Source organism: Bos mutus, chromosome 1, assembly GCF_027580195.1.
Source record: "Bos mutus isolate GX-2022 chromosome 1, NWIPB_WYAK_1.1, whole genome shotgun sequence".
Taxonomy (NCBI): Eukaryota; Metazoa; Chordata; class Mammalia; order Artiodactyla; family Bovidae; genus Bos; species Bos mutus.
Window position 1 is genome coordinate 115,651,390 of NC_091617.1, and position 26,874 is coordinate 115,678,263.

General features: G+C 41.5%; 2 protein-coding genes across 5 annotated transcripts in view; one reads left to right on the forward strand and one right to left on the reverse strand.

Annotated features, from left to right (window-relative positions):
• The window catches only part of MED12L (mediator complex subunit 12L), a 361,400-nt gene that overhangs the window by 116,623 nt on the left and 217,903 nt on the right, over positions 1-26,874 (reverse strand). The gene's annotated exons all lie outside the window — the stretch shown is intronic.
• On the forward strand, positions 920-25,799 carry GPR87 (G protein-coupled receptor 87). 2 transcript variants are annotated; one of them, XM_005904787.2, is made up of 3 exons: positions 920-1,137; positions 19,233-19,364; positions 24,757-25,799. In XM_005904787.2, the coding sequence occupies exons 2-3, from the start codon at positions 19,331-19,333 to the stop codon at positions 25,797-25,799; spliced, it is 1,077 nt and encodes a 358-aa protein (XP_005904849.1). In that variant the 5' UTR covers positions 920-1,137; positions 19,233-19,330. The 2 variants fall into 2 exon arrangements, with proteins under 2 accessions (XP_005904849.1, XP_070230826.1); XM_070374725.1 differs by lacking the exon at positions 920-1,137 and adding an exon at positions 18,041-18,176.

The following is a 26,874-nucleotide window of genomic DNA, read 5'->3' on the forward strand; positions in this document are numbered from 1 at the left end:
ACCAACACACGGAAAAAAAAAAAAAAAGTACATATACGTTACCTCCTTAATGCATAAGTAAATTACTAACTAAATACCTATTACTGATTTACTAACTTCAAAAAATGTTCCACCTTCATTATTTTCATTTATCTTTCTCTTCATCCATGAAAATAACAAGTTTTGATTATATTTGATAGATTTTTTTATCTTTTTACTTCTTTGTTTGAATGTTGCATTCAAGAAAACACTGGAGTCTTTGAGAAATTTTTTGGAAGTTCTAAAATTAATTACAAATAGGAAAAAGTGATTTGATTATATAACTTTATCATTGTGGGAAGATCTTTTAAAAGAGTAAAAGCTGTCTTGTGGAATTCAACAGATTAGGGAAACTGGACACCTAAGTAATTTTATTTAAAATGTTCTGAAGGTTTATATTTATGTATAGGTGAAAACAAGTACATAGATTTCCACAGAGTCTCAAAAGCAACACCACAGGTTTCCCAAGTTATCAATCACCAATATCAACATATTTAATTCTGTTCTTTTATGTGCAGAATATTATCCTGAAAGATCTTTTATTAAAGATATTCTTATCCACTTTAACTCAAAATTTAATTAGCAGGAAGGTTAGTAAATGCATATTTTCCAACTAGCTATAGGACGTTTGTCCTCCTACCACCACCACCACCAGAAAATCCCTCTAAACACTGGGTCTGACTTAGCAAGGCCCAACCTGAGACCGGACACCCTGCTCCTTAAACCGTCCTCTGGCATTCTGGGTTCCAGCCCTCTGTGTTCCCTTCAGGTGAATCACTGTCTCATTCCTGCAGGTTCAGGAAGCGCTTTCCCGTCTACACATCTCACCTCCTCTCAGATGTGAGTCATTTCTCTTAGCAAGACAGCCAGTTGCTCCAGTTGTTCCCGAGCAAGAGGGTTGGAAAGGGCACCCCAAAGGACAGTCTTTAGGCAGGTAGGGGAGACCTACCTTCTCTGGCAGGGGAGGGGGAAAATGACTATTTTTTTATGCTTTAACAAAAAAGCTACTTCCCTGCCAACTTTAGTTTCAAAGCTTATTCTTAATTGGCACTGAGAAACCTGTTTCGACTTGAAGACGCCTGTATTAGGTGAATGGACAGCCAGGCACAGCAATGAAAGGTAAATGAATTTTTTTTTTAATTTATTTTCTTAAAAGCCATGGTTGGTAGGACATAGCACTAAGACTGTAATGATACCTCTGCTTAGATCTGAGATCTGAAGAGAAAGTAAGAGTTAGAAACCTAAGTGAATTAGATCCACGAGTCTTGTTTGGGAGGGAACAATTTCTGAAATGCGGGCCATTGTGCTTCACAGAATTTCACTGTTCCCAGCTCAGGCAGGCAGGTTAAGCAAACCGTGTGTTATGCCTTCAAACGTGGAAACAATGTTAAGGAAATCACTTCTATTAAGTGAATTTTTAAATCACATTTGCTTTATTGGTTGAGTAAACCCCAAAGTCCATTATAATTGTTTCCCTAGACGCCATACTGAAATTTGTTTCATAATCTTTCATTCACTTTTAAAAGGAGATCAAAAGAAGAAAAAAAAAAAAGATGGGTTTTCTCTCCCAACTGCCTCATTTTGATAAAAGAATCTCAATCTTTTCATTGTAACACAAAGAACACGGCAATCCTTGCCCTGATTCCTTAAGAGATCATGCTAAAACATGTTTGGAAAGGCACTGAGAAAGCCGCCTAACTAGTGACGAATGGCTTAGGAACAGCTTGGGTCTGGTTCATGTTCAAAGTCATGGGGAGACTTTTATTTCATTCAGGGAATCAAGAAGGAAATTTGAACTCTTCTAAATTATAATAAGGATTTTTAAAGATAGGTGAGCATAAGGTAGGGCGATTTTTTTGATTTACTAGGTTAAGATTTATCTGCTACGGTATGTTGTATCATATTCTCAAAGTGGGTCTGGTTTCACATTAGGCATATTAACATTTTTAACACAGATTTTCTTTCATAATTCTGATTAGAGACTCCAATTTACTAGAAAAATGAACAACAAAAACTTTGGTTCTATATTAACAAACAGAGCTAGAAACTTTTGATTTTATACTATCATCTTTTTATACTGTATTATTATTTCTGCCAGTTCAAGGTTGAAACTAGGAATCAAGGGGATGTATTCTCTGAGTCCTTCAGCAAAATCCTGTCCTAAGACTACTGTTTCTAACACCTATCTGAAAAGTGTTCTGAGTGTATGTGGCTTAAGGAGAAGAGGTTGGAGGAGCAGTCAGATGGTTGAATACCATATTTAAGGATATAGCCTAGAAAAGAAAAAGTGTAATTAGTCAGAAAATCCTATTCCATGAAGAGACTGAGTCAAAAATTTCCTGGCAGACAGAATACTGAGATGGTTTATTGCACTCCAGGATATAAGTGGGAGATGGAAAACTAAATTAGAGTGGATGTTTTTATTTAGCTGAGTGTTATCTGGCCTCTTCGGAGCCTGTCTGCTTTCCTTCCTTCTTTGATATCCTGGGGTTTCACTTCCTTTAAAAACAAAAAATATTCCACGCTTAGTCCTGTCCTCTGAGAAAATGCCACAGAAATTTAAGATAGAGGAGACATGAATGGCCATTCACTGTCTGCACTCCTATAAACTGAGGGGAAACTAGGAAAGTTCGCTCAGAGCCCAATAAAAGGGATGACGGTTAAAGCAGGAGAGCAGGGACGTGAAACCTAGGTGAAATCACCCGGGAGCATCCCACAGTCTCCACAGGACTGCTGCGTGCACAAGCGTGGGACAGGACTTTGGTTCAGAGCAGAAAGCCCTGCTGGAGATTGGATGCTGGCGATGCCAAAAGTTAGTGTGACTTGAGCAAGCCTCTTATTTCCTCAGGAGCTCACTACCCTCTCCCACAGTAAAATGAGGGGATTCAATCAGAGGTCACGAGAGACCCCTTGTGTGATTAAATTCCCCTGATCCGGGAGATGTACTGAGGCACTCAGGTTGGTTATCAAGAACCCAAGGCTTGAGCCAAATGAAGTTGCTAATGATGAGGAGGAAGACCGGTTCTGCCCTTTTCTGTCCCAGGCAGCTACATGATGTTCATCCAATCCCAGCCTCTTTAAGCCCCGGATTCTTCCTCTGCAAGACACAGATGACTACAGTCTCCTCTTGCTTCCTCAGCTGGCAAGTTTTGCCTCAGTAGAAAGGCAAGGGCCAACTGGAATCCCTATAGCTGTTGACTATCTAAAGAAGAGAGGAGAGAGCAGAGGTAACCGAGACACGTGGTTTAGAACTAGATGAGAAGAACGCATGGAAAACATCAAGGTGAACAAGAAACAAGCTGCGAACCTGCTGTTTCAGGCCAATGATTGAAGTCCAGCCCTTATACAACTTGGCAACAATTTCCAAACTTTCCAACTTCCTTGTATGACAAATATGGGCAGAATAGAACATTTATTCTTCATTTTGTATTGAAGTAGCACATCTTACCTTTCACTGACATCCTTATTAACAAACATGAAAAACTTACACTAAAAACGCATCTAAAGAGCACTGATAAGTGCTCTTCACATCACATTAAGTCATATGTATCAGTGATTCCACAATTTCTCTTATAAAGCAATTTCTTTGTCTTTTTTAAAGACAATTTCTAACAATAATTTCACACACTTCAGAAGACGGTAACTCTTAAAATGACTTAGAACCTTTACAACACAAACTGTCCTTGTAAACTATAATACTAAAACAACAATGATTAACATGCACTGGTAGCTTAACATATGTCTAAGGCTACTGCATATTTTAACATAAATTATTTTTTAAAAGAAAAAACTTCACACAACCTTAAGATATACACTGCTGTTACTTCCATTTTACAGCTGAGCAAACTGAGGCTTCAGTGGTGTACAAGTAGGAAGCAGAGCTCTGAGCTTGACCCATGTCTGCCTGCAGACAACCATGCTCTCTGAGTCATCACTCTTTAGAGTTCCAAGTAAATTCTGTATTTGCTATCTGGGATCGCCTTCTCATCAGTAATTTAATGGGTGGGCTTCCCAGATGGTGCTAGTGATAGAGAACCAGCCTACCAATACAGGAGACCCAGGTTTGATCCTTGGGTTGGGAAGATCCCCTGGAAGATGTCATGGCAGCCCACTCCAGTATTCTTGCCTGAAAAATCCCATGGACAGAGGAGCCTAGTGGGCTACAGTCCACAGGATCACAAAGAGTTGGACACAACTCAAGTGACTTAGCATGTACACACAATTTAATAGGTAAAATTACACAGATTTGTAATTTATTTACCATGCTACTTGACTGCAGTAGATAAGTGGCTGTCTCAGGCACGTCACATCCTGCAATCAAGCTGGGGCTATTACCTAGTTTTCACAAAGGAGACATCAGATTATAATCAATACATGAACCCCCGGGGTTGATCAGAAGTAGAAGCAAAAGAGTAGTTAAGCCCATCACTCAGACCAACTTATGTTCAAATGCAGGCTCTGCCCTTACCAGGCCTCTAACCTGGGTGAGTAACAGCAACTGGTGTGTGCTGAAGGAACCTCTGCAAGCCTCAGTTTCTTCAACTGAAAAATGGGCAGACTGTTTTTACTACCATTCAGAAGGCATCTATATAATGAGTTCTTCTTAGATGCCAAGCTCCAATTAAAGATTTCGAGGCCTTGAAGGACATAATACTATGGTAAAACCTCATTCAGTCCTCAAATCCATCCTATATGAATGTTTTGCAGAAGAGGAGACTGAAGTATAGAGTGGTTAGATGACTTGCCCAAGTAAGTGGCACGTCTGGAACTTGATTCCAGTGTCTTTTTCACAAATTATCTAGGGACTTCCCTGGTGGTCCAGTGGTTAAGACACTGCGCTCCCAATGCAGGAGCCACGGGTTCAATGCCTGTTCAGGGAACTAAGATTCCACATGTCATAGCCAACTTTTTTTTTTTTTATTATTAATCTAAATAACTTAGAATAGTCTTAGGCACAAAATTACACAGGCAGTGCTTGCTGAACCCATGCTATTGTGAGTAAAAAGACAAAAACAGACCTTTCAGCTGCTAGACGACGCACTGCCTGTAGTCTGGACATGCTCTCGGGTTAGAAATATTACTGGCTTTCAAACTCCACTTTTCCAGTCTCGAAGTCTAAAGAGATCCTTTGCTAAAAAATATCAAGATTCTGGTTGCTTTCAGAGTGGAAGCCAGAGTAATGGGGACAGCAGAAACAAAATAATCCAAGGTCCCTGCACTACAGGAGCTTAGGATCTAGCTGCAGAAAGAATAATCATAGCAGAAAAACACTTGGGCTGTTAGCAGTCAGCTGTGTCTCACAAGCTGAGAGCTGACAGAAGAGACCCAAGAAAGGAATGCACGGACACAGCTGCCTCAAGACTGCAGGCATTTTAGGGCCTGCCATGCTGCTTTTGGGGAGGATGACCTGCCTGTCCAAACTTGTTCCTCCTCATACCTGCCAAACTCAAAGGTGAGACATGAAACTGAAAACAAATCATCAATGGGCTTCTCAAAACTTAGATAAACAGACTAAAAGACAAGTTGGAATAACTTCAATTTACTGTTTACTGGTTTATTTTTAAAGACAACGGCCCTTCCTACCATAAGTGGGTACCTTGCAACTACCCCCGGCACACAGGAACGTGCAAACCTTAAATAAGCACAGCTGCACCGATTTGGGGTTGTTTAAACCAAACATGTTAAAATCCTGCAAAATGAAGACTTTAAGCAGGATAACATTTTGTACTGTGCCAAAACTCTTCATGTAGTACTCATATAATACACAGCAAAATGAATAAAACACTGGATCCCATTATAAAAGGTCACTATACTCATGGAATAAGCATATTATGATCACCGTTCAACAGACACTATGGTTTTACCTACTCAACATCAATATTCTCTTTTCCCTTTACCCTAAAAGAGTCATTCTAATTTTTTGTTACAAATATAAAACAAATACACACACACATATATAGACATATATTGTGGTATGAAAAAAAAAACTATTCATACCATGTCTACAGACAACAGTACAACACCTCAAGTATTATCTCCATTTATCATCTTAGGACCTAGAAACACTGAGTATCTGACTGGTACCCACTCATTCGGCTCATGCAAGACTTGGCATGGACACTCTTAGAACCAGTTTACGATCTGTATGAAACTGCAAGTCATACAGACACTGAACAATTGGCCAATGGAGAATGGAGTCTGAGAGGGCAAAGTTGAAGGCACATGATAAATGAGAGCCAGGGGGCCTAACACTTGCTCTGATGGCCTCCCTCGTCCTCCTCAATCCTGGAAGACACTCCCAACAACACAGTTGTCTTGCAACCAGGGTGACCAAGCCTAACATCTCTACGTTACCTTTCCTTACTACACCCCCAAAAGGAGATGGTGTATTTCCCACATGTCCCTTTCCCCCATCCTCTGTCATGAATTACACCCCAGTTGACTTTACACCAGGCAGGCACTCCCTCACATGGCTATTTATTTAGATCCTGCTAATCTCCCAAAGATCTGAGGTAGTGTACAGAGATGCTCAATATCAAATAAGTTCAAATGAATGCTAACAAAAATGGAGCCTGGGAAAAGCAATGGAGTGAAATTCTAAGCCACGTGTAAGATTAGTTCACCAAATGCATCAATTCCTATCTCAACTCTAAAAGGAAAACAAGAAGGCACACTGATACAGTTTCAATAAATAATAGTAGCAGGCCTAAAGGAACACTGGATTCCCAGATGGTGCAGTGGTCAAGGGGGGCTTCCCTGATAGCTCAGTTGGTAAAGAATCCGCCTGCAATTGAAGAGACCTGGGTTTGATCCCTGGGTTGGGAAGATCCCCTGGAGAAGAGAAAGCCTACCCACTCCAGTATTCTGGCCTGGAGAATTCCATGGACTGTATAGTCCATGGGGTCACAAAGAGTCAAACACAACTGAGCGACTTTCACTTTCAGTGGTCAAGAATCCGCATGCCAATGCAGGAAACATGGGTTTGATCACTGAGTCAGGAAGATTTCCTGGAGTAGGAAGTGGCAACCTGCTCCAGTATACTTGCTGAGAAAATACATGGACAGAAGGGTCACTAAGAGTCAGAAAAGGCTGAGCGACTAAGCACAAGCATTAAAGGAACACTAGTCTCAATATGCAGCCTAAAAAGAACTTCTCATGAGTCCTCATACAGAAAAACAAAATTGTGTTCAACACCCAAAGAATAGATACAGTGAAAATGGGGGACCGCATGGAGGTATCAACTCAAAGCTCAGTTAAAGCCATCCTACGGAGGCAGACGGGAGAACACAGTTTTACTATATTGCTGTTTCTTCACAATTAATCTACCAAAACCTCTCTGCCCTTTTCTCCCCAGTACTATTATTGTTGTTGTTTAGTCCAACTCTTGCGATCCCATGGATAGTAGCTCGTCAGGCTCCTCTATCCATGGAGGATTTCCCAGGCAAGAATACTGGAATGAGTTGCGATTTCCTTCTCCAAGAGACCTTCCTGACCCAAGGATTGAACCCAGGTTTCCTGCTTGGCAGGCGGATTTTTTTTTTTTTTTTTTTAAACCACTGAGCCACATGGGAAGCCTGTTCTAATCATCAAAAGTTCCTGAGCACTACATATATTAAGTTAACCACATGAAAATGCCATTTGACCTATGAAAACACTTCCAAACAGTTCAACTTAATGCATCAGCATCAAGGAAGACAAAACCTTAAAATCTTTGAAAAAATATTCATCCCAAATTAACTACAATGCCATTAAGTTCTAAAACTGTATAAACTATCTCAAAGCTTGACTTACAAGCTCATCAATTTCATGTAAGAAGGAAATTAATGAATGAGGGGGAAATTACTAAAAATAAGACTCAAGGTTGGAGCTGGTAGTGGGTACCAAGGCTCGAGGTACCCCAAGGTACTAGTAGAAACCCCATGGAGAGACCTGGGGCAGCCCCACCTTGAAATTATATGTCACAAACTATAAGCCACAGACAAGCTTTATTTGGTCTGTCTTAATAAAGCTAAGCCAGAATTTAAAATTCATGTAATTTTATACAAAAATCCATTTTTACACTCTTGTGGCAGGTGACCTACACATCCAAATGGCAACAACCCAGAGCCTCGCCATGGAGCAACACTCCCCTGTTCACTGCAGCCCCCAGCCCCCCTGAGCACTTCTCTTAACACGCTGTTAGCTGTATTTTATTGGCCTGCTGATACTAGTGATTATTTCTTCTTATACCTGGCTCATTTTCCTGACATTAGATATGGGGCTTTATGTGGATTTGCATTCCACTGCAATAGTTCCCTTACTTCACAGTGGGCTGTTCAGAAATATCAGAGGACCAGTGTCTGCTCAGCTTTCCCCAGGTCTTTGGCCATGCCTTTCAGGAGACGAAAGTGAAAGTGTTAGCCACTCACTTGTGTCCGACTCTTTGCAAACCCATGGATGGTAGCCCACCAGGCTCCTCTGTCCATGTTATTCTCCAGACAAGAATACTGGAGTAGGTAGCCATTTCCTTTTTCAGGGGATCTTCCCCACCCAGGAGAATTAGGAACTGCTAATTCCTATTCTCTCAGTTCTTCCCGGGTCATACTGTGTTCAATTCATTCATAAAGAAAAAAGTAATTAATGCCAGTGAGGTTGACAGCAGGAACTACTTTAAAGAAAATGTGTTATATATATATGTATGTATGTATGTATGTGGGTGTGTATGTATTCACACACACAGGGAAAATGAATTAAATGTGATGTCATATCCTCTTACTACATATGGGGGAAGGGGGATTGGTTGACTTTTAAATTGAAGTATTGTTGAGTTACAATGTTTTGGGTATACAGCAAAGTGATTCAGATATAGATAATTTTCTTCTGATTCTTTTCCATTATAGATTACACAATACTGAATATAGTTCCCTATGATACACAGTAGTTGCTTGTTGTTTATCTATTTTATATATAATAGTGTGTATCTGTTAATCCCAAAATTCTATCTCTTGTTTTTATGAGAGGAGAAAATGGGACACAGTGAGGGTTTGATGCCGATGAGAACTGCACAATATCCACTGGCATTGAAGATTTCACTAGTGAATCTTTACCACTGAAGGAGGGGCTGAAACAGAAGGAAGATGTGTCTATTAGGTACTTGTCTTGTTTCATTACTTTAAACAGCATTACAGTTTGCTTAAACGGATTCAAAAAATTAGGGTAGCTAAACTTACACCCAATTCTATTGAGAGCAGCATTGAGGACACCTAACCCCTCAACCCACAGCTATACTGATGACCTGATTAGAATGGTGACCATGACAACCACCATCATCATAATGAAGAATAATTATGACCCTTAAGTGAGAGGGTCTTTGCCTCTCACTGACCCTTAAGCCATGGAATGACCCTCCAAACAACATCTCTGTAAGCCTATGAAAAGTACTATTTTTTCTTAAATAGGTTTGTAAATGGTAATCAAACAGCTAAAGACTTTACCTGGGGTCTTAGATTTTGAGAATTTTTTAAGGGAACAGAAGTTACTTGAAATGCAGTTTGGCTTAGAATATATTAATCCAATACCTCTACTCTTACTGGGAGTATAGCCTAAAACCTCTAGGACCAGTAAACTGGTATTAATAATTCAGAATTTCCCTACGCGTACATTAGACTTTGCCTAAACAGAACACAAAAATACACATTTCAACTTGGGAAATGATAAAATTTTACTATATGAGTAATAAGATTTTTATGAAGTGAAATGACAGTCAGTCATGTCCGACTCTTTTGTGATCCCCTGGACTGTAGCCCATCAGGCTTCTCTGACCATGGAATTCTCCAGACAAGAATACTGGAGTGGGTTGCCGTTCCCTTCTCCAGGGAATCTTCTTGAGCCAGGGATCGAACCTGGGTCTCCCACACTGCAGGCAGATTCTTTACCATCTGAGGCACAGGGGAAGATTTTTATTATTAAGCAGAAAAAATATTTGACATGAATTCCACTACTTTGCCATGAATTATATTACTGTAGCACTTACAGTATAAAATAGACTTGCACGTACTATCTCTTCAGATTCTCAGAGCATCTTTGGGAGCCAGGCCAAGCATCTATTATTTTCCTCATTTCACAAACAGTAGAGCTAAAATACTTTGCCCAGGGTCACGGGGTCAAAGAGAGAGTCAGCAGCTAACACCTGCTGACTGCACTGAGGTCCAGGACATTGTCTAGCCTACTTTTGAGGGGCCGCTGATCCGGCCAAGTAGCAGAGCAGAGAGGCAGCCTGTTCTGGGGTCACAGACACTGGACCTCATCTCCTGGCTTTGTCTCTCACTGTCTGTGTGATGTTAGGCAAGCTGCTGAAGCTCACTAAGGCTCCTCACCTGCACAATAACCAGGTCTGGGGTAAGGTAATAAGGAAGCACTAGACACAAACCCTGCCTTCAGGGAGTTTACAACCCAGTTCATGCCCTCCCTCATCCACTGCCCTCCCTCAATCAATCAATCAATAAACAATTAATCAGAGGTCACCTGGGGAAAAAAGTTAAATCTAAGTGTGAACCAAATTTTGCTTAATTGTAGGCTACAGATGTCAAGCATTAACTTTGTAAAAAGAACTTCAGGGTGGTACCTGAAAAACCAGAATGAAGGCTGTTTGCTTGGCATTCCAACACCTTGGGTTCCTGACTCCAAGCTTGCATTAATGAAGTGCCCTATGAATACAGTGACCTAATTCTATTACAAAAAGAAGTAAATTATAGCCAATGAGGTAACTTGTTTCTTTCCCAAGGCCTGGAACACACACACACACAGTCTTAGGTTACAGGTGATTCCAAAATGCAAGAAATGCTGCACCTTCTACCAGAAGCTTCACATTAGATGGTTCTTGTGAACATTACACACAGGCAGCAGAACAATGGCACCATCCCACTGATATTCAGGAATTATAGTAGTATCCCCGTTTAGTATCTACCTTTTAGTACAGTTTTTCTCTAAGAAAGTGACAAAACACAAACAAAACCCCTCAGATCTGAAATTCTTGCAGGTCCAAATGTGATTCCAAATGTGAGCTTCTAAAGAACACACTAAGATGTGGAGGGCAAATTAAACTACAGCTCTGCCATGTGAGAACCGCCACCACCACCAAATAATCAGTCCAAAAAAATCATGAGCAGCTGAATCTAGGGAGTGAGCATTTAACTGGCATTTATCTTTCCCATCTTGACCAGAAGCACAATAATGAGACCCTGGGAAGCCAGGGAGAATAAAGGCATGGCTGTAGCCTGGCAGGCATGCCCGCTGGCCCTGCCTGCTGCACAGGGAATTTCCCAGTCTAGCACAGCAGCTCCCCATCCAAGCCAAGATCTAACCCAGGAACTATGGGAGCAAGGCTGGATGCCCAAAGCAGCAGTTCCGGAGCCCTGGATGCTCAGCTTCCCAGCCTCCCCACTACCCCTCCAGGGCACAGCAGACACTTGCGCATCCTACACACCCAGGTTCAAGCTGCTCCACCGTGAGTAAACCTCTCCTTCCTGGAGACCCAGAATGTCAGTTCTCCCAACCATAAAAGCAGTCTGATATGACCAGTAGGGTTTTCACGAAAAGGCCTTGGCAGAGGGCTGGGCACGGTGAAAAGCTCAACTGTGACAATTCATTTGTTCTCAGGGGTGCACTAAACAAGCTCACCCGCCACTATTCTTTCTGGGTTGTTGAGAGGTACCAGGAGAATCATTTGTTATGAACCCTCAATGTTGGTCACTGAAGCAAGAAAAGTGAGGAGTTGGCAGAGAGGGGCAGAAGAAGAGGAAGAAAGGCATGTTTATAGTCAACACACACCACTGGATGATCCGTACAGGTCAAGTGTCATCACATAAGGATAAATGATTAGTGAATTAAGAGTTGTGAAAGCTGGGGTCTATAGGATCAGGCAGGCAAAACTCCTGAGTGAGGAGGCTCGGGGAAGTCAGGAGAGGTTGCAGTGAGCTGGTGACCTAGAGAGCAGGTTCCCAAGGGGAAGAGGCAGCAAACATTGCTGGACGCTTCATACTCAGTTTGGGCAGATCTTTCTTAAGGTAAGAGGGAAATTTCCTGATGTTGTCCACATGGTTCAGGTCAAACCAAACTATACCTCCGGGTTAGAAGATCAGCAGTTCCTTCTTGGCCTCAACAGGGAACACAAATGCTGCCTCTGCCTTATCTTCCCCCTCCCACTTTCCACCCTCCAATACCAACTATGGAAAACTGCTGTGCACTGGGACTCTAGGGAAGGATAACGGGAAAACACGTGGATACAGCTTCAATCAGATCTGGTAGGAATTCTGATCCCAGCTATTATTAGCTCTGTCAGGGAATATTAATTCACATGTCTGAACCTCAGATCGTCCTGGCTGGGAAGGAAAAGAGGAATAAAACACACGTAGGGCACCGGCCACTGTGAGGGTTGCAGGAGAAACCAAGCAACAAGTTCAAGGCCTAAGATCAAGGAGACACTGAGGACATGTCCTTTTCTACTATTTCATTTCATTCATTTAAAAAGCCAGCTTACAACTAACAACAACACCATTATGAAAATAGTCAAGGGTTATGAAAACAAGCAAAATATCAATGGTTGGCCCGAAAAAAAGCCAGAAGGTCTCTAAGCATCGATACTATCCAACCTCAGGAATGGCCGTGAGACCCAGACCTGCCACAGACACCACATTCTTGAGAGGTTTCATCAGCTCTCAGCTTGTGGAGCCGTAGGTGGCAGGACGGGGCTTCCGCCCGTCAGCAAGGCCCTGGACCCAAGCCCGTAACTACGGCTGAAGCAATGTTCATTGCAACACCCTGCAGGCGCTGGGATGTGCACAGTATGCACAGCTGCTCTGTGATAAGCTGCACGGGGGTGGGGTGGGGTGGGGTGGGGTGGGGTCGGGGGGAATGTCGGTGCTGCTGCTGAAGAAAGACAGCCAGCAGATGAGGATCAGAGGCAACTGAAATGAAGCTCTTGGGGCAAAGAGCTCAGTCAAAGGCCTCCTCACTGGGCGACTGAAACCACAAACCACACAACAGTCTCAGCATAAACAAGGTGGTAAGAACTCCATTGCACCCTGCGTCCAACCCATCAGTCACAAACTGCATTCTACCGTGTGCCTGCGACATGCGACAGGGGCTTGTAAGACTCAGACCTCACCCTGCACAGCTGTGCCAGATGCTTCGTGTGTGTTCTCATGTCAGCCTCGGAGTCACCCCCACAATGGATGCGTCAATGCACACACTGTACAGATGGAGAGGCGGAGACTCACAGAGCCTAGCCCAGCACCACACCGCCACCCTACTCGGCTTGTCGTAGCGCCAAGGGTTGCTTCTCGTTTGTTTTTAAGTCAAGTGAGGAAAATATTTTAAAATGTTAAGACATTAAATTAGAAGCTTAGCAGAAACTTCCATCAGTACTGTATCTATCTCTACCTCCCACCCCTCCCACTCTCTTTTTCCCAGGGTAGACATGTTTTTCTTTTTTGAAAGAGTTGTCTCAACCCTCTGTTATCAGCCCTCTGCCTCTGCCCCCCACACTCACACAGCATGACTTATGCAGCTCTGACAAAGACCAACAGTGACCTCTCTGTTACTGAACTCCATTCAATGGCACTCTGCTGTCCTAGGCCTCTCGACTTCCCTGCAGGATAAAACTAGTTACAACTTCTTATTTCGTCACCTCAAGTCTCGGTTCACAGGACATGAACCTTGTCTGATAATCCTTCCAGTTCTCTGACCACTCCTCTAGGTACTTCCCTTTCTGGAGAACTGCTCCTGAAAAACTTCAAAGTCAGCCCTCTCCTATTCTTAGTCTATTGGGCAGGGTCATCGTGGGCAATCGCACCCATTCCCATTGCTTTTTCTATCCCAGATCTTCTGTCAACTTTAAAAGTACACCACCAGCCAGGGCCACCTCCCCAGGCCCCAGACCTCAACTTCAGTTACTCAGTAGACATCTCCACATAGATATTACGTAGGCATCCTGAAATCCATGAAGCGAAATCTGAACTCCACCATTCTTCCACATGCTCCTCCTCTCATGGGCCCTCCTATCAGTGAAAGAGACCAATACCCACTGCCTAATACTAGGAGGCCACAACATTCCTCCTCCCTTTGCATCAGCGTCAGCATCCACTCATTCCTCAATGTGCCCCAAACCTGTCACATCTTTCTACCACTTGAGGCCATCATCTCCCTAGCTGTTGACGTTATCTTGGGCCATGCTGAACATTTCCACATGCTCCTTTCCCATCTCACATTTGGCAAACCAGCCACAACCCAGGCATCAAAGCTCCCATGGAACCTCCTTGATCTCTGCTTCTGTTCATCAGGGGACACCACCATGTCTGGATTTCTACAACATTACCCGTCTTACTCTGTATTTTGTGGTTTAGTTACTTCTGGGTCCTCAACTAGATTTTAAATTCCTTGAGGGCAGAAACTTACCCTCCATCTTTATAATTCCCAGAGTTTGGAATATGAGTAGGCTTTGAGACAATAACCTCACAGAAAAGGTCAGATTATGGTTAACACTGATGGGGAGGTAGAGACTCCCAAGACAGGGAAAGAGGAGAAGACGGGAGATCATTCAAGAGCAGGAATCAATATGAAGAAAGGCACGGGGTTAAAGGAAAGGCATGCCCCTGTGAGGCAACAGTTAGCATAAAGAATTCCTGATCGAATGAAAATGATCTTGAATTTCATGTAGGCAAGGATTAATGGTAACAACACAAGCAAAAGCTCCATTTACAAAGCATGCAATTTGTAAACATATATTCTAATTTAACCTCATAATGATTCTACAGAGGAGGTACAATTGTCATCTGATTCAGAGGATTAATTATGGAACAAGATTTCTCCCAAAGTTGAGAGCCACCTTTTAATTATCAGAACCCAGCATAATCTGGGTTCCACACTCCATAATCTCCAACACTAAAAACATAACTCCTTACATATGTTACCACTGTAATTTGAGAAGTTCCCTACCATACTGTACTTAGGGTGAGAGAGCATGATGATATGGGTAATTCAGAAAGAAGAATCTAACAAAAAGCAGCAGGAAGAATCTGAGAGGAGAGAAGCAAGAAGCAGAAAGACCAGAGAGGAGGTCAGTACAAGGCCACACATAAAACCAGGAGGGCCCTGATCTGAACAGCAAGATGATGACAGAAGCAAAGCAATGACATTGTAACAGAAGAAGTAGCAAGACCAGATAAGTGACTGACCAAGGGAGAACGATCCAACTCAGTACTGAGGTTTTAAACTCTCTCGATCAAGAGCTGAAGCAAATATTCATAAAGAGGGATGAAAGGAAAATGGCTTCTGGTGAAGAAAGGAAAAAAAGTTAAAGTTTAGAGATGCTGAGTCTGAGGAACACAGATGATAAAATGAACAGAAGTTTAGGGAAGGAAGATTATGGAAGAGAGGTGATGGCTGATCATCCAAGGAGACATGAACACTCTGGAGAAAACCAAAAAGAAAAAATGAGGATCTATGACCCCAATTTGGGGAAGTCATTCATCTAAAGGAAGTGGTAAAAGAGATGGAGGTGACAAGAGGAAACTCTTACAAGCCACTTGAGGAGAATAAAGTATTTCCCAAACCTGGAAGACAAATTTGATTCCAGAAAATCCACGTATCATGTCTGAACTAATTAAGACCCAACTCGTTCACATAATTTCAATGGGAATTAAGAAAATGAGAGCATGGATTCCCCCAAAGTACAAATCGCCACCCACAGCCAGGGTCTCTAGATTCTGAACCAAATTCTAAAAGAAGAAACTCATAAATGAATCATCCAGATCACTGAGCAATGCCCCACACCTACATCAAGGGGTGGAACTCTTGCTAAATGTACTTTGCATTTTACTGTCTTCTTCAAGACATGATAAGGAATGTGCTTATAAGGTACTTTTCCTTGGTCTATAAAACTCATATTATTGCACAGTGAATTGCTAGCCTGTATCTATTTCTTTTCTGTGCACTCTGTTCCTTTTTAACTTCATTCAGGTATAATTTACATACAATAATTTTCATCCATTTTAAATGTACAATTTGATGATTTTTGATTAATTTATAGTCGTGAAACCACCATCATAATCCAGTTTTTCTCACCTTAATAAAATTCCTCACCCCCCCTTACAGTTAATCTCTCCACATCTACCCTCAGCCCTTACCTACTTCCCACCTCTATGGATTTGCCTCTTCTAGGCATTTCATTGAAATGGTATGTGGTCTTTTGTATCTGGTTTCTTTCCCTAGCACAATGTTTTTTAATTCATCCATATTATAGCTGAATTTCACTCCTTTTTATTGCTGAGTCATATTCCATTCTTTGACTATACTACCTTTGGTTTATCCATTCTGTTGACTATACTACTTTTGGTTTATTCATTCATCAGCTGATATTTGGGTTGATTCAATTCTTTCAATTCTTAGCTATTATGAATAACACTATTAAAGACATTTGCATCTATGTCTCTGCATAGATCTATGTTTCCATTAGTCTTGAGTAGATACCTACAAGTAGAATTATCGGGTAAGATAAATGTAGGTCAAAGTTCCTAAGAATTTACCAAACTGTCGTTGAAGCGGCCATATCATTTCAAATTTTCACCAGTAATGTATGAGGGTTGCAACACTATATACTTGGCAATACTTGTTACCATCTTTTCCATTTATAGCCACTCTATAGTCAGGGAGATATGAAATCGTTATTTCATTGTGTGGGTGTTTGTTGTTTTTTTTTTAAGAGATATTTATGTATGTATTTGATCACTCCAGGTCTCAGTTGCAGCACACAGGATCTTTAGTTGCAGCATGCAGGATCTAGTTCCCCAACCAGGGACAGAACCTGAGTCCCCTGCACTGGGAGTGTGGAATCTTAGCTTTTGGACCACCAGCAAAGCCCCCATTGTGGTTTTTATTTGAATCCCCCTAATGACTAAAGATACTGAGCATTTTTTCATGTGTTCTTGATAAAATGTCTATACAAATCTTTAGACCACTTTTTAGTTGGGCTATTTTCTTTTTATTAGGAAGCTGTAAATGTTCTTTGTATATTCTGAATTTAACCCTTTATCAGAATAAATATGATATGCAAATATTTCTCCCAGAATCTTTTCCGTGTACTCCTCAATGACTGTCTGCTATCTATTACTGTGACTGTGGCTCACCCACTAGATACTGCTTTTCCTCCACTGGGAATAAGCCATACTGGATTTCTTGTTATCAAGTAAAGTTTAAATGAAGTCAAGAAAAGGAAAACCACATAACTTTCCCACAGAGAAACATGAAATTAGAGATGTCTTTCATGGAAACTCCCTGAAACGTTTCCATGAGAAGTTAGATTCAAGAAAATAAGGTGTACTGAAATCTAAGGGTCATTGTTATAACGTTTAGAAAACTGCCTCAATCCCAGTAAACTTTAATAAAAGAAAAGTAGGGTTTCACCTCCTTGCCTTACTTTAAAAAGACTGCAACACTGGCACCCGAAAAGGAGGATGTCTAAGAGGATGTCTATTGTCAATGCTCCATAAACCAATGAATACTTTTTGACTACTATGTACCATATACCCTGACGATTCAAGGTGAGACATGGACAGGGCGTCTAAACTCTCAAGAGATGACTGGTAGTGGGGAGGAAATCACTGAACATTTGGACACCACTTTTTCCATCTACTACCAAATCCAGCATCCAAATGTCACGTGCCACTAGGGAACAGAAGAGAAGGACAAAATAACAGAGAAAGAAATACATGCCTCTCCACAGGCTGCCCAATTCTAACATATGCTTTTGCTTTGAAAGTACTCTGAGCCTGCTGACCAGTAGACATAACTGCTTATGCAATCACTAGATTGCTTTAGACTTGGAGGGGTTGAGGTTACTTGGGGTCTCTCTGCAGCTTTGTGGTATTTATAAGCAATATTGCTGAGGGGGCATGAAGGTCTCACGCAGTTTCATTTCATGAGAAACAGTGTGACTTCCCCTAGAGTGAATCCTTCCCAAAAGACATCTGACTTCGGAGAAACACTTTCCAAAACAGTTCCCAGGATCTCCTCTCTTTGATGAACACCTGAAGGAAGTCAGAAAACAGGGAGCAGGCTGCCGAAGGAGAAGTCGGGGGGCACCGTCACAGTTTAACATGCGTTGCGTGCACGTACGGTCTCAGGTAATCATGAGGAAAAAGACTGTGAGCAATCTGAAGCTCAGAAAGCTTTGAGGTTTTAGCCAGAATTTCAAAAACTAGTGACTCAAAGCCAATTTAATTATTCACTCCTAGCCAGACTTTGAGGTTGGATGGAAAACAGTTATAGAGAAATACAGGGACTTCAAGATAAAGGTTCAAGCAGTATTAAATTCTGAGTGGGAACCTATGTTTGAGGAAAACACAGAAGCCCACGTAAACCTGAGTTCCACTGGGGATTTTTTTTAGAGCCTTCCAGTCCAGTTAGAAAAAGGTTAAGTGACATGATGAAGTCACTCAGCTAGTTAGTGTAAAGCCAGAACTAGAAGCCCAGAGAGTTTAAGACTGGGTACTGAAGGTAGTTGAGTTTATAAAACTCTTAACATATATCGCTCCGAGATCTTTCAACTTCTAACAATCTCCAGTTGCATTTAAGAGTCATCAGAGATGCATTTAAATACATGTGCTGAGCTTCATGGAGAAGGAAATGGCAACACACTCCAGTGTTCTTGCCTGGAGAATCCCAGGGACGGGGGAGCCTGGTGGGCTGCAGTCTATGGGTCGCACAGGGTCAGACACGACTGAAGCGACTTAGCAGCAGCAGCTGAGCTCAGGTCAATGGGGTTGGGTAGAATGAAGTAGAAGTAATATGGCCAGACACGGGCTAATGTGTCTTGAGAAAACTCTTGGACCCAGGTTCTTATGGACTATGTCACATAATTCTTGTCACAATTCTGTTGTATGATTATTTCCACTCTCATGTCAGAGAGGAGAACACTGAGTCACAGAGATGTTAAGTAACTTTTCCGGGGCCACACAGCGGCATTCAGATGGTGAAGGCTTACACAGAAATGTCCCATGCTCCCTGGCAGGTGGAAAGAACACACAAAAACAGACAAGTCTTACATGGCACAGCTGTTCATAACAAAAGAGTAGGCCTTTTCTGAATCAAGGGGCAGTTTTTTTCTTTTTCTTAAAAGTGAAAATCAAAGTACTGTGTATTCAAATTCCTGCTCAACTGTTTTTTCTTTTTTCCCCTAGAAATCAAACCAGGAATAACCTATGCTGACCCCTTGATTGAATTGTCCCCGAGTGTTTCCTGACACAGATCTTTGCTTTCAGTCCCTCACAAGTAAAGAATGGGGCTCAACTTGACACTTGCAAAATTACCAGGTAAGCTGTAGGGGAAAATGCAAAGAAAATCCTACTTGATCAATAACAGTTATTTACACTATGCGTCAATTCAGGGGTTTTGGTGGTTGGCAAATCAATTAACAAAATAAACTTGCATTTATCCTTGCCTTCATTAAATGTAAAACAGCAAACATGCAGGATGGCATTGCTGAGAGAACTCTTAACTTGCCATCACTTTAGTCTTAAGCTGTTTCATCTAGAGATGATCTCTAAAAGGACAGAAAGATTAAACTAACAATTGGGGAAGTCTTTCACGCTGAAACTAAGGTATATATTACTTACCAGATGGAACAGTCTAGACCAAAGACAACATCTACCTGCACTACTGGGTAACTAGAACATGATTGTGCAGGGCAGCTGTACCAGGTCAGTGACACCCGGTCGTCTGCACGACTTTGGTATTTCATCCCCACCTGGCAGGCACAGCAGTGACATATTGTTGATGCTTTCACAGTTGGTGTCAAAATGTGACATGCTCCCATGAGCAACAGTGGATTGTCTCCAAAAGCAAAAGGAACAAGGGTCTCCATCACATTTCATTCAGAATGTGACTGCTATTCATGCCACAAATCAAAATTATGGCCTGACATTGAGATAGACCACCTACTAAGTACCAGATACTGTGCTTGAAATGTACGCAGAGCATGTTTAACTCTCAGAAGACCCAGCAAAATGGCTGCTATTTATTCCATTTCACAAAGCTAAGAAGTGACTGAACCAGCATTGTCAAAGAGGACTTTCTAAATGGTATGCTAAGTCACTTCAGTTGTGTCCGACTCTGTGCGACCCCATAGACAGCAGCCCACCAGGCTTCCCCGTCCCTGGGATTCTCCAGGCAAGAACACTGGAGTGGGTTGCCATTTCCTTCTCCAATGCATGAAAGTGAAAAGTGAAAGTGAAGTCACTCAGTTGTGTCCAACCCTCAGCGACCCAATGGACTTCAGCCTTCCAGTCTCCTCCGTCCATGGGATTTTCCAGGCAAGAGTACTAGAGTGGGGTGCCATTGCCTTCTCCATCTAAATGGTATAGATGACCTTATCTGCAAAGCAGAAATAGAGACAGACATTGGGAACAACTACATGGATACCAAGGGGGAAGGGGATGGGGAGGAACTGGGAGATTGGGATTCACACACATACACTATTGATGCTATGTATAAAATGGATAACTAATGAGAACATACTATATAGAACAGGGAACTCTACTTAATGCTCTGTGGTGACCTGAATGGGAAGGAAGTCCAATAGGGAGGAGATATATATATGGCTGATTCAGTTTGCTATATAGTGGAATTAGCACAACATTGTAAAGCAACCATACTCCAATAAAACTTAATTTGAAAAAACATTAACAAACAGGACTGCAATGCCCTTGATCTCCACTGTCCAGTACAGGAGCCACGTGGGACTAATGAGGTATCTGACTACAAAATCCATGCATTTCTTCAGCACACACAGTACACACACAATCCCCCTTACACACAAACACAGGCAACCACAGCCCCAGCACACATACCACAATATCACTCTCACACCTTTGCATGCATGCTCAGTTGTGTCCAATTCTTTGCGACCCTATGGAGTGCAGCCTGCCAGGCTCCTCTGTCCATGGGATTTCCCAGGCAAAAACACTAGAATGGCTTGCCATTTCCTTCTCCAGGGGATCTTCCTAACCCAGGGATCGAATCTGCATCTCCTGCATTAGCAAGGGGATTCCTTACCACTACTGAACCTGGGAAGCCCCACCCTCAAACACACACTGGCACAAAATGATGATTTACTTTGGTACTAGTGTTATTAGGTCATTGCCTTTGCTAACTTAATTTAAAAGGAGTTGGAGCAAGAGTGCAGGGGGAAAATAAAAAAGGAAATTTGACCGTAACTCTCCCTCTGTAATCAAGCTCTGCACTAAATAACACAGGAAATAACATCCAAGGAAACAAGGAGTGTGTGAGATATGAGAAAATAGCCTTTATGCTGTAAAAACAGCTTCAAATCTTTATTAATTGAATCACAATTATACCTGTCATTAAAAATGTTTCCTAACTCAGCCAAGTTCTTTACTGACAGCAAAGAACCACATGATAAAACCTCCTGGGTAAAGAAAGCCACTCACTTTAAATGGACGTTGTTCCTGAGCAGGAACACTGCAGAGAACTGCTTCTGGGCATAGCCACAGGCATTAGGAAAACTGGAGGCAATAATATAGAAAAGAAATGATGGGAGGTAGCTGGCAGGAAAGAATATGCCATAGTCTTAATTCTTAAAAAAAAAAAAAAAAATCAAGTGTCACAAAAAACTCTCTATATTCAGTTTTGAGCCTTCCAGAGCAGCCCACAGATGACTGTTCCCTCTACTACCATAGTGTTTCATAGAATAACCCATAACAGGTTTTAACCACTAGTTTGTTTAAGCTGCACCGTAAATGTGAAATTTGCAAATGAAGTAATAACCAAACCCAAGCCTATTCCACTGAAGTAAGAAGTCCTGTATTCCAAAATGTTAATCTCATACATAAGCTAAGGATGCAAATACTGTGAGGTGACAGGATTGGCAGACACTCTCAAAGCTACAAAACAGTTCAATCATTACCGTGAAAAGAGGTCAGTTGGCCTTGGTATTATTTATGACTCAGAGTACACATCAGGACTATTTCTGACATTCTGATTTAAGACACTAATAATAACCATAACTGATCAGTAAATCATTATTTAATAAGATTGCTTGTTCATACAATTAAAACTTTAAAGTATATAATGGACACAAAATTCCTAATCAACACAGACAAGTAGGGGATCCTTCTATCCCACAATGGACAGGCATAGCAGATCCAGGGAGCTAGCACTAAGATTTGAAATACTCCATGCCTACTATGTACGCTGGGCTTCCCCGAAGGCTCAGCGGGTAAAGAATCTGCCTGCAATGCAGGAGACACAGGAGACTCCGGTTCAATCCCTAGGTCAGGAAGATCTCCTGGAGAAGGGAATGGTAACCCACTCCAGTATTCTTGCCTAGAGAATCCCATGGACTGAGGAGCCTGGCGAGCGACACTCTAAAGGACTGAGAGACTAAACACACAGTAGGATCTGTGGCCAGTGATCCATTCTATTTGCACTCACCATGGCTTTGAAAATCATTGTTACAAGGTATAGCCAGTGTTTCAGGAGATGGTGTAGCTGCCCCTTTTCAGCGGGGTGCCTCAGTTGGACCACTCATCCTTATTAAAAGTTACTTGTCCTCTCCATACTTCCTTTAGGTGTCTATTCTGGGTTAGATGAAAGGGACTGCTACTAGTTTAATTGAAGAAATTAATTCAAGCAGGTACCTTAATCCAGGTAAAACTGCATATCTTAAGAAGCTTCTAAGGTTATGGATGCTGATATGTATCTGGTGGTACAGAAGCAGCCAAGACGGAGACACTTCATTAAGTCAAAATTGGCTTGAACGATACTGTTTAAGACAATATTTGAAACTGGCAACCGTGATACAGATGGCAGCTGAATCAGGCATTTTAAACTTATAAATACTGTGGGTCTCATCATAACAGGCTAGTCCAGGTATAAATTACCAGCCTGTTTAAGGATATTTAAGCCAGGGAAACCAGTTTTTAAAAACACTTCTAGCAGAGAATAAAAGGGAAAGAATTAAACAGAGGACAAGGTTACTTGGGAAGAGCCTATACACTTAAAATTTCAGGCAGCAATTTAAGAACCTGTTTTTGGATTAAAGTCATCCAAACTCTCTTCCTTGGTTCACTTCTTCAAAGAAGGAAAACAAAGTACATACTACGCTGCCTGTCATGTAGGGAACTGAGAGCTAAAATCATGCTGTTAGCCCTAAAACAAAATCATTCCAAAGCGTAACTGTCATTATAGTAAACGTTATTAGTGAGACGTGAAAATTCAGAAATGACTTAAGTCACAACCCAAAAGTTCACTTGTAAACAGTTTCAGTTTTCAAAAAAAAAAAGCAGCAGCAGCAGATAAAAGTAACCATATGCCCAGGAGATTTATAGGGGGAATGACCTGAGGGGTTGCAGACAGCTATGCAGGTCCAACCCCTGTGGAGGAGAGACGAGCACAGGGAGCAAATAGGAAGATTCATATTTCTGTGTAGTTGGAAGGAAGTTTTGACCAGACTGACGAAAAGTGCTCCAGCCAAAGTCATCATCAGAGGAACCCCTACTGCCCCAGGAGCAGGCTTGTCTTAATGTTCCTATTGTGCTCAGTTACTAGTTAGGAGTGATCCATGGAAGTGTGGCATCAGCAGGAAAACAGTGCTGGGTTCAGAGCACTGAGCTAGAGCTGCCCATCAATTACTTTCCCTGCAGCTGGAGATCTGAGAGGCCCCTTCTCATGGCTGTCACGCAAACCCAGTGTTCATAAACTGTTTCACTGATTATGTGATACAATGGTAAGGCTCATGAACTCAAGATTTCAAAATAGCAAAAGGTTTAAAATTTTCATATTCTTAGCGTAATAGGTATAATCTAGCTTATAAATAAAAGTAGGTACCAGGCTGCAATTATTTTTAAAAATTGTCCTCCTTGATAACAAATTTAAATACTAATGACAATTGTCCCTTTCTGTCTTTCTTCCTAACAATGCTCCCTAAACTTTTTTAAGTATTACCCACCCTCCCCCCCAAAAAACAAAATGACCTCCTAGTTTTACTCTTTTGCATTTCAAATAGCTTAAAACTGAGAGAGAGAAAAAGATATTTCAAAGAGCCTGCCAAAGACTGCACTAAAATAACTACATGCTACCCTTCTGTTGTATGAAATTTTAATTTGCTGCTCCCCAGTTTATTCAATTTGTAATTATATCAAAACTGAATTAAAAATTGAGTCAAGATCATTTTCACTGGTATATTTATTTTCATTCAAATGATTAGCACAACCAACCAGAAATTCACATTTTACTCAAAGGACTTGGTGAGAGAAGTGGGATTCAGGGGTGAGGTCACTAATATTTTTTAATGTTTGTGTGTTTGTTTCTTTATTGAACTACAGCTGATTCACAATGTGGTATTAGTTCCTTGTATACAGCAAAGTGATTCTGGTGTACAGCAAAACAAAATACATATTCTTTTTCATATTCTTTTCCATTATGTTTATTACAGGATACTGAGGGTTGCTCTCTGTACTATAGAGTAGGACCTTGTTGTGTGAGACCACCAATTCTTTAGCCACTCAAAACATTAACAGTGCACTAAATTAAAAAAAAAAAAAAGTGCACTAAATAGACTCTCTAAATTACTAAAGACATTTTTTAACTAGCCCGAAACATCAGTACTTCAGCCTGTAAGAAAGCCTGGCTTGAGTAGGGCATGCATGCGAAACATGAAGTGACCTCTCCCCACTTCTCCTACAGATAATGAGCTGCATGGCCCAGGGAATCACACCCCAAGTAACACAAGCGATGGATCTGGAAAGAACACCACCGTTCACAACGAATTCGACACTATCGTCTTGCCTGGGCTTTACCTCGTTATATTCGTGGCAAGCATCTTGCTGAATGGTCTAGCAGTATGGATCTTCTTTCACATTAGGAATAAAACCAGCTTCATATTTTATCTCAAAAACATAGTGGTTGCCGACCTCATAATGACACTGACGTTTCCATTTCGAATAGTCCATGATGCAGGACTTGGACCTTGGTACTTCAAGTTTATCCTCTGCAGATACTCTTCGGTTTTATTTTACGCCAACATGTATACTTCCATTGTGTTTCTCGGGCTGATAAGCATTGATCGCTACCTGAAGGTGGTAAAGCCATTTGGCGACTCTCGCATGTACAGCATAACCTTTACAAAGGTTTTATCTGTCTGTGTTTGGGTGCTCATGGCTGTCCTGTCCTTGCCAAACATCATTCTAACCAATGTCCAACCAACTAGGGAAAATATTCATGAGTGCACGAAACTTAAGAGTCCTCTGGGAGTGAAATGGCATAATGCCATCACTTACATCAACAGCTGCTTGTTCGTGGTTGTGCTGGTGATACTGATCGGGTGTTACATTGCCATTTCCAGGTACATTCACAAATCCAGCAGGCAATTCATAAGCCAGTCAAGCCGAAAGCGAAAACACAACCAGAGCATTAGAGTGGTCGTGGCTGTGTTCTTCACCTGTTTTCTACCCTATCACTTGTGTAGGATTCCCTTTACTTTCAGTCACTTGGACAGACTTTTAGATGAGTCGGCACACAAAATCCTGTATTACTGCAAAGAAATGACACTTTTCTTGTCTGCGTGCAACGTGTGCCTGGACCCAATCATTTACTTTTTCATGTGTCGCTCATTTTCAAGAAGGCTATTCAAAAAATCAAACATCAGAACGAGGAGCGAAAGCATCCGATCACTACAGAGTGTTAGAAGATCCGAGGTCCGCATATACTATGATTATACTGACGTGTAGGAATTCAAGGTCACCAGGCCCACTCTTGTTTGTCAGCATGTACAAAGTGTAAATAAATGTGTATTTTCATTATCCTTGCTTGAGCCCATCAAAATGTGGATGAAAAGAGAACTGAAATGTTATGAATTTGAGGTATAATTTGGAAATGAGGAAAACATTAAGGGATAAGGAAGAAAGTGAAACTGACGAGATGGCATATGGCTGAGCAGCGGGGATCATGACTCAAAGTTTAAGAAGCAGATTTCAGGGGCAGCAAAGGCCACAGCTATGCCAGCGCTCTGCAGTCATCTTCCAGGAAGTGCTGATGCTCTGAAGCCACTTTTGCGAGGACAGGAAGTAGAGAGAACTCTGTTCGACCTTGATCCTTAAGATTTGGGAAAGATAATGCTGTTTTCAACACAGCTCATTTGTTGCAGATGTAACTGAGTAAACACGGATTGCTAGGTTTCTCTGTCATTGTATCTATGACCTGCCCACAACATTAGCCACAGTCCCTTGTCTATGTTTACGTTTATGCACATTAGAAAAACTTGCACAGTGCAGGAGTAGGCAAGGAGGTTCAACTGTATTTTTTTAAGCAATACACTTGAAAAGACTCAAGTCACTTAACTGATTTTAAACTTAGGTTATTTCAGAGAAGAAAAAAGTATGAGTATTAAGACAAGTCGATTTTGATGAGACACTGAACATACAGTGCCATTTTTATACCCCTATGCTGCATTTGAATTCTTATGTGCTAGGGGCAGAGAACAGAAGATGAAGGCTGCATTAATAGTCAAGTACATATAGTGTATTTAAAAGCCATCTAATAATCTTTATTTTATAAAAACTATAGTTTTAAATTATATCCCATCTCTAATAGGAATATCATTCGTTTTAAACCTTCAGTTGTAGAGCTCAATACATCAAGTCAAAAAGATTAAGGGTAACTTAAAATCTTAGAATAATTTCTCCTTCTTCAATATAAACCTTTGAACCTTCATGCTTTTTCAAAGCCTTCAGCTGCCTGACCATTGTCTAGGTTCCTAACATGGGACAAGGAGCCAGGGGAGCATTAAAAGACCAGGAGTGAAGG